The 12,086-nt window shown below is 40.0% G+C and overlaps 1 protein-coding gene across 2 annotated transcripts in view; it reads left to right on the top strand.

The window, feature by feature from the left end:
• Positions 1-12,086, top strand: part of pappaa (pregnancy-associated plasma protein A, pappalysin 1a) — an 82,641-nt gene that overhangs the window by 30,484 nt on the left and 40,071 nt on the right. For both annotated transcript variants that reach the window (XM_067484585.1, XM_067484584.1), the window contains exons 8-10: positions 3,115-3,243; positions 3,433-3,524; positions 5,885-6,081. In XM_067484585.1, coding sequence (XP_067340686.1) covers positions 3,115-3,243; positions 3,433-3,524; positions 5,885-6,081 — 418 coding nt within the window. The remainder of the gene's footprint in view (positions 1-3,114; positions 3,244-3,432; positions 3,525-5,884; positions 6,082-12,086) is intronic.

Here is a 12,086-nt window from a genome sequence, read left to right as displayed (position 1 = left end):
TTAGCACCAGGCTGGAAGCTTCAGTGGGGCATTTAAAGATAGTATAGTTAGTTCTACTGCTGTTCTGTTAGTGTTTTAAATTGATCAAGTGATCAATTGATTTCCCACAAGATTTGTAGTGAAAGGACATTTGGACATATACAACAGATCGATCTCCTCCCTAAGACTTTTTGTGTGGTGAGACACCTACATCAGCCTGCTTCCACCACTGTGGCAGAGAATAGAGTCATCATGCTTAAAACCAATGCTACAACCCATCATTTTTTGCCTCAAAATCACAAGCAGTGTAAGCATGGATACTATAACATCAAGTGATCCAAAGCTTTTGGTAGAGCACCATCACGACCCAAACTGCTGTATAATTGTACAGAATATCTGCGGGAACATTAGTTATGGGATAAACCTCAGTTTATTAAGAAATAGATGGCTGTTACCTCATTATATTTTCCACAGATGCTGCCCGTCCTTTACTGTACCGTGAACAACTTTTCTAGACTCTTTTTTACAGATCACCATTTGTTCCTCTGTTCTCGTTATCGCTTCTTGTTTAGATTTTTTCTCTATTGTCCTGTTCTCTGATTCCACCTACCCCTATCCACTTGGACGTAGCCCCTTGTCTTTTTCTTCTAGTTTGTTCTTGACCGTGTCCCTCACGTGGCCTGATCAATTAGTAAAAAATACTTTTCAGTGCATTCCTGTTCTTCCTTGTTGCTTTTTCTCTGTTCTTTCTGTCTATTCTGTGTGTTTGCTCTCCTCAGAGATAAAGTCTCCCACAGCTTGACTTTTCCAGGGGCTAAACTAATTCAATTAGTAGGGGCATGTTTGAGTGTAGCCTGAAGTTGCACCAGTATGAACCAACATTGCAGAACAGGACATAGTGTGATATAAAAGATAGTCTGTTGGGTCAAACTTTCTGTGTTGATAATACTAAAGCCAACCTAAATATCTCATCCTAGGCACAGATTTTGCTGTGGGGTAATTTACTTTGTTACTTGATCTTTAGGTTCATTGGCTTTTTTACTTGATCTACTTTCATCTGTCGGGAATGTGATCAAAAAAATAGAGAAGAAATGGAGATCTTTACCAACGACATGTGGAAAGCACTGTTTTCTTTCTGTGTATGTTGGTGTTTATGTTATTTATATGCAGAATACCACATCTACACGCACTCATTCAATCTACAGTTTTCACGTGTGTAATGCATTTTTATATTGGTAAGCTTGATATCTGATTTTTTTGAAACTGTCATGTTATTCTTATTCACTAATTCGCTCCATTAAAAAGAAATTGAATGGTTTGACTTTGAGCTCATCAAGTTGTGGCTTCATGGCTTCTTGGTTTGATTGCTGACTCAAGCACTGGCCTTGGGTGAAACATTTGTGGTACCAGAGTAATTTTTGCTTGCTGGTGCTGCTTTGCACTCACACTGGAGATTATATGGCAGTATTGGGAATAGTGGTTTATGCCTGTGTATTCCTGTTTAAGTTTGAAGGTCATAGTTGGCAGGCAATGCACTACTAATTGAAAAGGTGCTGCGTGTGTTTGTGTGTGTCTCCATATGTGTGTGTGAGCTGCTTTGTTATTGCCACATGAATTTACAAATACTCCTCCGTGATACTTATGTGCAGTAGTATTCCTGCATCCTTGTCACAGCATTTACAGTGTTGCAGAGGGAATACCAAAATAAACATCTGCACTACTTGATGGTCCACATGAAGTTATCTTTTTACCCTCAAAGGTCACAAAATCATACGGTTATGCATTTAGATAGGAGGAGCCAACAGGATATCCCTTGGTAATCTAACATAGTAACATGTAATTCACACAATCCCAAAAACTGCAACTACATCAATACAAGAATGCATATACAATTTTTCCTGAGTTCATCTCCTGTAAAATTAAAATTTAAAATAATTAAATATATAAATAAAAATAGAAGATGTCGGACCTTGGTCTTCAGTCTTTGCATGCCTTTGCAGACATGCAAAATACTGGGCCAAAAATTCTGAAAGCCAAAAAAAAAAAAAGAAAAAAAAAAAAAAAACATGAATGAGAAACCATGACCATAAGCAGCAAATCAAAACTACAAGTGGGAAACCAAAACTATAAGCACATAGAAAAAGAAGTCCAAAAGAAAAGAAACCTGTAAGCAACACAGTTGTGAGTGAGAGTGCTGATGTGAAAAACGATTGAAATTGATGAGTAGATGTTTAAACGGTTAGATTCCATGCTTGCCTTTACATGCTTATCAACATTTGATTTCAGATTTCTTATTAAGAAGCTTGTTAACATATAACAGCGGATAATCTGGATCCCCCCCCCCAACAGCATGTTTTTACTTTATTTGAACAAACTGAAGAATTTTTGCTCAGTTTTAATAGACTCACTATGTGTGTGCCCATAATTAAACTGTTAATTTATTAAACACAAGTAACATGTAAAGGCAACACACAGATCGAAGAGACAGAAGAAAAGGGTTTTTCATAGACAGCACCCTCAATCGCACTGTTACAGCTTTCTTTCTTTGAGTTATGCTTTGTTGCTTTCCTTTTGATTTTGGTTTCTCATTTACAGCTTTGAAATATACATTTTTTTATGGTTTTTGGTCTTCTCATTTATGTTTTTTCCTTTCAGACTTTTTTTTTCAGACTTCCTTATCATGGTGACTCAGGAAACCATCATGGCGACTTACACCAGCAAAGTGAGTAGTCCACCAATATTTCTCCTGTCCAATGTGTATTCATGATGATGGTTTCTTGAATCGCTATGATAAGGAAACAAAACACAACTGGACCCAAAGTGGGCAAATGCAGCCTTATCAGCGTGCGGTCGGATAGGTAGATACGTGGAAGTGTGAGCTGAGGCAGATGTTTTTATTTGGTTTGGCTAGATAGGATGCTGAAAGATTGCTACAAGACGCACTCACTAGCAAACATAGCAGTAATCCTATCAACCTCTCCACAGGCCTGGTCCAAGGCTGTTTCTCAAAGTGCGATTTTGTTCTCTTTCTTTCATTAGCTGTGATTCCTTGCTGATTTCTTCAAGGTTTTACATATTTCCAAGATACGTGGACTTACTGTGATGTTTTTTTTGTTTTCCCTTTTCTCTGTTCAGGGATGTAGTGCCACATGTTGCATACACCTACAAAGTCCAAACCATCTCCAGCAGGAGTGAGAGCGAGCCCTCCCCAGCTTTGGTACATGAACTGGGCTCGCCTTATTGCGGTGATGGACGCATCCAGAGGTAACAAACATAAATACACACATGGGATCAGCACATACTAAAATGCATGCATGCAGTGTTTCTCTGGAATATTTTCTGACGAAAAAAACCTTTATCCCTAATAAGTTATATTTAGTATTAATCAGTTTGGCAGTGTTCGTGTGTGTGGGGGGGAGGGTGTTTTCTAAGTATTGCCTTCTGTTATTTTAGTTCCAGAGGAGAGGAATGTGATGATATGAACTCTATGAATGGGGATGGCTGCTCCAGTCAGTGCAAGAAAGAGCCATTCTTCAACTGTGTTGGTGAGTCATAATGACAGTTCTTCTTTTTCTTCTGGTTTTGGCCGTTCCCTTTAGTGGCCGCCAATGTCGACAATTCGTTTCCATGTCACTCGGCCCGCTGCGTCTTCCTCTGTCACACCAACTTCTCACATGTCTTCATTCAAAGTATCTGTGAACGTGCACCTCCAGCGTTCTTCTCTCGAAGTATCCCGCATCCCTCAACATGTCCAAAGCATCTAAGTCTTGCTTCCCTTGCTTAAACGGTCCAACTTGCACTGTCCTTGCACTGTTGGGTGGGAAACAGTAAATATATATATTTTTTAACATTTTTATTGATTGAGTGACTGGCGTCACCTACATTGTTTTGTTGATGGATGGTTCCCTGACGATAATTTATCCCACCTGCTGTTACTGTACAGTGTATGCATTTCTCGTTGTACATGTACGGTACACAAATGCATACACGCACATATGTGAGCCTTTGTGAAGTGGCTGTCACATTCCTGGATGAGTGCATTGGCCGTGCTGTTTTTCCACCAACTGTAGCGCTCAGGGATATTTGTAAATGTGCAGATGTTTGTGTTTGTGAGTGTGTGAGTGTGTGTGTGTGTGTGCATCTGAAGCTGTCTGACATAGTTGTAGTTTTGCACAGAAATCTGACGCTATAATGACAGACCTTCTGTCCATCTGTCTTTATGTGTGAGAGAGAGCCTGATTGTCAGAGTGCTGGATAGCAAATGAGAGAGTTGGATGGAGAATTGACACCAAGTATACAACAAGGCCAAGGTTCTCCAGTTTGGATGAGCTTTAATAGGCTATTCACACGATTGAGCTCAATTATATCTGGAAATGGTGAAATCGTGTTTTCACATGACCCCACCTGGAGCTACAATCCCATGTCTCAGAGTGCAGAGCCACAGTAAACACAGGTGCTGACATAAAGCATAAATAAAAATGTAATCTGATTTTCTTAGGACACATTCACATATTCTTTCTATCACCGAAATTGTCGTTTCGCAAATTTAGATTTAACTCTTTGCATTACATTTTAAATTTGACTTGGATCAAAAATCAAACAACTAACAAAGCAAAAAAAAAAAAAAAGAATAGTTTCATTTGTCAACCTCTGTCTCTGTCCAGCTCAACTGTACAACTCTTTTCTTTCTGCTCTTGCACTCATTCAACTTTCTACTTTTCTGTTATCTATTATTTCTTTACAAACTCAAGTATCGTAGCAGTACATTTTGTCTTTCTTCTTCTCCTCATCTTCTCTTTTTAGCTCATACCACTGTTCACTGTGGTAGTTTTAACAATCCACTGTTTAAGCTTCCTCTTGTCTCAGTCTCCCTTCTTCCGTGCCTGTGTTCATGCTGAGTGAGTGGCGGGAGCATATTCTGTATGCCCCTTCAGTAGCCCCCCGTTTCACCATTGCCAGAGCACAGAACTAACTTGAGTTTTTGGCTGTGCTGGGGAGGGCTGGAATTTCGTCGAGGAGGCCCCGGCCAACTTGGCACTGAATGCCGCCTTTCCCCCTAACTGGAACCCCAACGGCTGACAGTGCTTTAGCTGAGAACTGAGAGCAATGAGGCCCAGGCAACCTCCTTGCTTTGCTCACCTCTTCTCCAAGCTTCCAGTTCCAGATCTTAACTCCGGGTGGGATGTCTGGAAAAATTACTGCTGTATCTTTCTTTACCTCTTGACTTGACTGTCCACCCCCCCCTCGGATCCTCCCCACTACCATCCTGTTTCTGTGTTTGGCTCTCTTGCTTTCATTTTATTGCTCACCGTCTCTATCATTTTTTTCCTTTTCTTTCTTTCTTCCTGATGTTACCTTATTCTCTCATCTCTGTTTGAAGATCCTCACACACTAAAGAGTGAATCATTCATTTTTTCCATACACTTTTATCCGTCACCTCCCTCCTCCTGTTTTTATCTGGTGCTCTTCCACTTGACCTTCCAAAATAACAGAGATAAGATTTGAAAGTCTATCCCAAAGGATCAGGGGTATAAATGTTCTATAACATGCAGTGAGAGAAGGGGGCAGAGTGGTAAAAATTCACCTGTGAGGCCTTGCATTGCTTCTGTAAATGGTCTGCACATGTAGTGCTTTTCTGTCTACATGGTACAAGATATTTACAGTCACCCATTTAGCAGCTGCCATCCAAGGTGTTTGACTGACCAACGAGGAGCAACTTGAGGTTCAGTGTCTTGCCCAAGGACACCACAACATATGGACAGCTACTCCCTGCCTTGCATATTGGGAATATGTTGAAACTTATTTGACATTGACTGTACTCAACCTGCATTTTAGCTAAAAAGTCCTAAAGACAGTTAATGATTTATTGAATGTTACAACATTTGTGTTTTTTCTTCTCCCACAGACAAACCAAGCATGTGTTACTACTATGATGGTGATGGAGTATGTGAGGACTTTGAGCGCGAGACTGGCGTAAGAGACTGTGGCCTCTACACCCCGAGTGGTTACCTGGACCAATGGGCCTCCACGGTTGAAGTCTCCCATGAAGAGAAGCCCTACTGCTCTGGTGAGGTGGCTGCTGGGTACCCTGCCGTTACTAAGGTAAGGCCATCCACAGCTCACTACGCTTTATCATGCCAAAGGTAGACTTTTAAATTCTTTAGGAAGTCAAAGATCCTATCAAACCAGCCAATTAATTTACAAGTATAATTGTTTTTTATGATTTGGCACTATTTCCTTATCATCCACATCTTTCATACATGATAACGATGATAAAGATGTCTCAGTTTTGGTGAGACACTTCATCTTTTGTTCTACCAGTTAAATAATTTTAGAGATTGGGACATTTAATTAGATGTCTCCCAGTTTGGGTCCAGACATTTGCTTCTCTCATTAAAGTAATGCTTATTGAAGACAGGAGAAGAAGCCATTGATTCCACCTAAGCCTGGTGGAGGTATTGATCTGCTGCTGTCGTAACACAGAATGGGTCTGGTTGCCCAAAACATTAGGGTAAGACATACATTGGTGTATACGCACAAAGCTTTGGACACAAATGCATTAGTCTCAATCCTATTTAGTCCGTCAACCTAATATGGATGGTCAAAGCTAAGGCATCTTCTTTAAGGCTCTATTTATCATTTCACTTTGTTGTTGTCCAGGCACTTGATAGCTTTTAGGGTACTTGCTGAACAGGGGCTGGAGCTCGCTCCGACTGCTGATGTTGCATTTTAAAAGGCTAATATATTAGTTATTGTGGAACAGCTGTGGTCAGGTGCCTTGCTTAACAACATTTGGCAAAGGTTTAAGCAAACAGAGGTAGGACATTAATCAATACCATTTAATGCATTTAATATTTATATGGCACCACTTCTGTGTGAGGAAAAAAAATGGAGTGCGTTCTAAATATCAACATTACAAGTGATCTCTGCAAAGAGTGAGACACCAGTGGGTCATGTCCAAAAAACCATAAAGAAGGGTTTTTTTGGTTTGAAGGATGCGCAACCATCATTTTTACAATGAAGAACAGGCAATGAGATCAACTTGGCTGTACAGAAGTACTTTGACTGTACATAAGTGCATGCATGAAAAATATGCAAACACAAACTGACAAAGCTTTTAGCTGCACTGTTGCATCTGAAAACAGCCTGTCTGATGTCATACATGTCAAAACACTAAATGTTGATGTATTCACTGACATTTATTTTCCACTACAGTAAAACGTGCTCCAGCAGCATCAAATCCCCTGCATCATCATCTTCAAAACCCCGACCCCAAATTAACTTTGATTACAGCTCTGAGCATATGCACACACTAAAAGGTGTGTATGCACTCGTATGCATAACTGTGCACACTTGTTTGCTCATGATAGCCCATTGTAAAACAACGATAATTTAACATGGTCTCTGTAACAAGGACCAGAGTTAAGATTCTTATTTGGGCAATGCTACTAAGCAATTGTGCAGGCATTTGGCTATGAGTGTCCTGGAGTGCTGGAGGTTCATGCCACAGATGAAGCATGTCAAATTTGATTCTGTAGACAAAGACTTTGGCCATGGATCAGGTTCAATTGTGACCACCACAGAAAAACACGTGAACAGTGGCTGATAGTCGCCTTTGGTGGCAATCAGGAATGTGCCATCTATTGCCAAACAAGTAATTCTTTAGGGATCTGGATCATATTCTCCATAAAGAGTTTTAAATCTATTATTCTCAGTTTGTGGGTAATTGTTTATATAACTGATTGACTTTGAAGATTTGTTGGTGGAAAGGGATGTAAAAGACTTGTGCACCTTTGATGTGATAAAAACCAAAACATCTCAAATCCAAGCGCGACACCTAAAAAGTTTGTTATAATTGTACTTTTGAGCTACAATCTTGGTGTGTTTGTGCTTTTGTTTTCAGCAGTGTTTTCTGTGGCTTTGCTGAAACATTCTCCCATATTGATCTTGACAGGGTTAGAAAATTGTAGGGGTAGTAAACTACTTGGCAACTTTGGGGGGTATACTGTTCTCAATATTAAAATGGCAAGGATTGAGATATGGAGACAGTTGCTTGGGTGTATTTTCTGCATTATAAGAAGACAACACTAAATACATTACATTCTTTATACTGTTGTAGTTAGAAAGTAAGTTTAATCCTTAGTATGTGATACAGTTTTGGTAAGAACCATTGACTTTGATTTGACTTCTGTTATGCTTGAACATGCTTGAATGTGCTTGTTTAAAAGATGAGTTTTTCCTCTGAAATCTAGTATGCACAGAACCAGGGGAGCATGTGAAGATATACTTTAGACCAGTTTCTTGGGGACAACAGATTATATGAGTAATTTCTGGAGAGCTAATGCTGTGCAGAAATAAATGCCACTGTGAGTTCTGTGACTCATGATGCTTATGAGTAAGTGTATTATAGCTGTCTTTGTTTTGGTGCTTCACATCAGCAGGTTAATTGGTAAAAGGTTAAAGGTAAAGGTTAATTGTGCTACAAATCAACGTACTCAACTTAATGAATTCCCCCTCCTTCTATTTGAAGTCACAGAGGAGTACATGCGGGGAACAAGAAACAACTGTTGAGAGTGTTAAGTGACCATGCATAAATAAGTTTATGGGTGACCCTGCCAGGAGTTAAGCTGCTTTTGGAATGGCTTTTGGGTTAAATAACATCCACATTGTGGCTACAACCAACCCATTCTCCCTTTGCCATTCACCCAATGTGTGTATACTAAACTTAAAATAAGTCACATTACCACGATAAGATTGCTATGCTTGACACGATCAATAATGGAGATACAGGGGGGGGGGGAGCACTCATTTTGTTTGGACATTGGCGCACAAAGTAATACTTTGATCTCAGCCAACCACAACTCAGAGAGAATGTCATTACCACGGCACAAAGCCAAAATGACAGCACAGTTCTCTGCTGGAGTTAGTATCTGGTTAACCAATAGCATCCATCCCAAAATATGTACCATTATTGTCCTTCTGCTGCTTGTTTGTGTGCTGGTGTATGTGTGCATTCCTATCTGATAAAGACAAAGGCCGAGAAAGGCAAACTGAGAAGTGCAAAGGAAGAGTACAACAAAGCCATCATTAATTGTCTTAACAAGGTGTAGAACCACCACAAGCAACCAGAATCACTTCAAATGCTCCATGGTTTCACTTTGTATCTATAATGTATAATCTCTCAAAAACAATAGCATGAGTAATTTTACTTACATAATACAAAAAATACATATGTTTACACTCAAGTGCTAAAATAATAATCCAACAGCCATAGGATTTACGACCCTTTTCCACAAGGAACAAAGACGGAAATAGTGTGAGGTTGTTATAGACCCACAGAGTCCACAAAGCGGCAACAATTGGGTCCAAAACTGTTGGACTTTAACACAGGAGAATGTTGTTTACGTCTCATTCTCTTTCAAACCGTGATCATGATCTTCCATGAGCTAGCTGTTTTTAAGCCTAACCAAAGTGTAACAGGGGGAAAACATGTAGTGTTTTCTGGAGGTTCAGTTATAAGCAACTCGTTGTTTAATTAGGAAGGCTTTTTGCTATTGACAGACATCTAATTGACCACATTCTAATTGTCCCATCATTTCCTCTCTTTTGTTGCAGATTGCTTTAAATGATGCGTAACATATTGAACATTGAAATACATAATATCAGAAATTCATAACCTAAATGAACAACTCTATCCAATTTTACATTGTTACCACTGTTGAGCACTTAAACTTAAGCTAGTTGTGTTTTGTAGTCATCATAGTTTTATCACTAATCAATAGCACATTGTCCTGTCCTGTTAATAGCTCACTTCATTCTTTGTGTGCTAATTTAATCATGTTCCTATGGTCATGGCTCACAGGTCTTTGGTAAAGTTGTGCTAGAGGTGCACTTCTCTGATACAGAACAATGCAAAGTATTATCAACTTTCGTTGTGTTTGTACGTGTTTCTTGATCTGATGTGTGTGCTGGGTGTAGAGGTAGTGAATAGTACATCATTTCCTTCTAATCTGGTAAAGAAGTCCTGTATTGGCTTTGTGTATCAGTTCCGTTTGATGTTTAAAGGCAGTGTTGATTCTTTGTGTGTGTCCGTGTCTCTGAGAGAGAGAGAGAGCGAGGCGGGCAGCACTGATAGGGATCTTTGCGGATGCAAGAAAGCAACAACAGCACAAAAAGGCACTTCGGGAGAAAGAGATATCATGTATCTTCACGGAATCTTACATGCTATGTACTTTCGTGCCTGTGTGTGTAAGTATTCAAAGGAATATGTTTCTACTGTAAAACATACAACCTGAGACAACAGGATACTATGTACAGTATTTGTGAAATAAATGCTGTGCATTACTGCAGGAAAGCTGACCGTTTTTCATGACTTCTGAGTCATTATGCACCAGAGCAAAGCCAAGGAGAATGATGGGTGAATGCATTCACATTTAAACCACCGCTGAGGGAGGGTTTACCAACTTAAGAATAAATGGTGCATAGAGTCATAAATACATACTGCCCTTTTGTACACAATAGCTTAGTAGCCTGCAGTCTATACAGAATGTAAAGGTGTATTATATATTGGCAAGGAGGAAACACATGCATTTATTGGACTGAAATGTTTTATTGAAATGTAAAGACATTATATGATGGCTCAAATGACAATGAATAAACAGAAATACGATTGACAGATGGATGAACCTATAAGGTTACAGTAAGTTCTTGTAAGTCCGAAAGTTAGGCTAACTGACAGTATCACTGCATTCAATTGAAAATACATCACTCAATAAAAAACTACTGTGGAAGTAAAAAATGCTCGTTGGCCATCCTCACATTAAATTTGTCCTCAAATGAGCAGTTTGATCCAATCAAAATACCACATGAATGTTTGATGTTGAAATGGTTGAGAGACATTTATGATCATAAAAATGCTTCACTGCCAAAAGAGCCAGGTTTAATACATAGTTGTGTTGTTTTCATGTTTCAAACATTTCGGTTTCCCCTTTTAGTAGCAGACCCCAAAAACCAAAAACAAATCCTCTTCGATTGGTTTACCTGCTAATGCAGCAATATGACTTCAGCTCATCGAACGATTCTCCTTTTATTCTCGATCAGGCTCACACAGGTACACATACACAGAAACACAGGCAAACACACACAGTGCCGACTCCATGCAGGATTATAGGGCAAGCCCATGGGGGACTGAAATGTACTACTGCTGTCATTGTGCAGCAGAACATAATGTTCCCCTACCACCACACCATGGAATATGGCGAGCCAGCTCAACTTGCTCTAGGGGGATTGGACCGGAGAACTGGCCCTAGCAACTGGCCCTGTGTGTGCCCGTGTGCGTGTATCCATGGACATCTGCCGACTGTTTGTCTTTGCATATGTGTGTAGACTGTGCATGTGCATCCAAACTTTAAGATCAAACAGCAAGCCAGGTGATTTCTCCAGAGAGGTCTGCTGCCCAGGCAATCTTTGACGCAACCCGGCGTCCCCGGAGAACACTTCCCTTAATTATACATAAGCAACAGAAGGGATAACATTTTAGTCCTCTCATGCTGCAAGATGTGGCCTATTGTACATGTACTGTACATGAAGTTTACCCATCTCAGGTAAAGCACATTAAATACAGTTAGCTCTGCTAAATTCTGCTCAGGGAAAAGCAAGGCACTGTAAAAGACATGACTTTATGTATTAAAAAACACAGAACCAATAACTGTGCCAGTTTTGTCCAATCCACAAAACACAAGTAGATGATGCACGCACGCACGCTGCAGAGGTTACATACACATTTACACACATTTCCCTCTCCATGTACTGAATATGCAAACACTAGCAAGCTTGCACATACCACTGCACAAGCTGACCCCCTCACACACATACATGCCCACAAAAACAAAATTTCACACAGTAGCTGAGCTGTTGCTTTGAGAAGAACAGAAGGGCCAACTTCTCTGGCACTGTATCTCTCACCGACATTCCCCCAAACCACACAGCTCTCGTCAGGCACAGTGGCAGTGACATAAGCGTGTGGTAACATTAAAAAGAAACCTCTGGGATGGCTTTCCTTTTTCCCTTTTACTTTTCCCGTTTCAATTATTACTGTGGTTCTGCCA

Source organism: Channa argus, chromosome 18, assembly GCF_033026475.1.
Source record: "Channa argus isolate prfri chromosome 18, Channa argus male v1.0, whole genome shotgun sequence".
NCBI lineage: Eukaryota > Metazoa > Chordata > Actinopteri > Anabantiformes > Channidae > Channa > Channa argus.
This window is presented reverse-complemented; position numbering and strand designations above follow the sequence as displayed.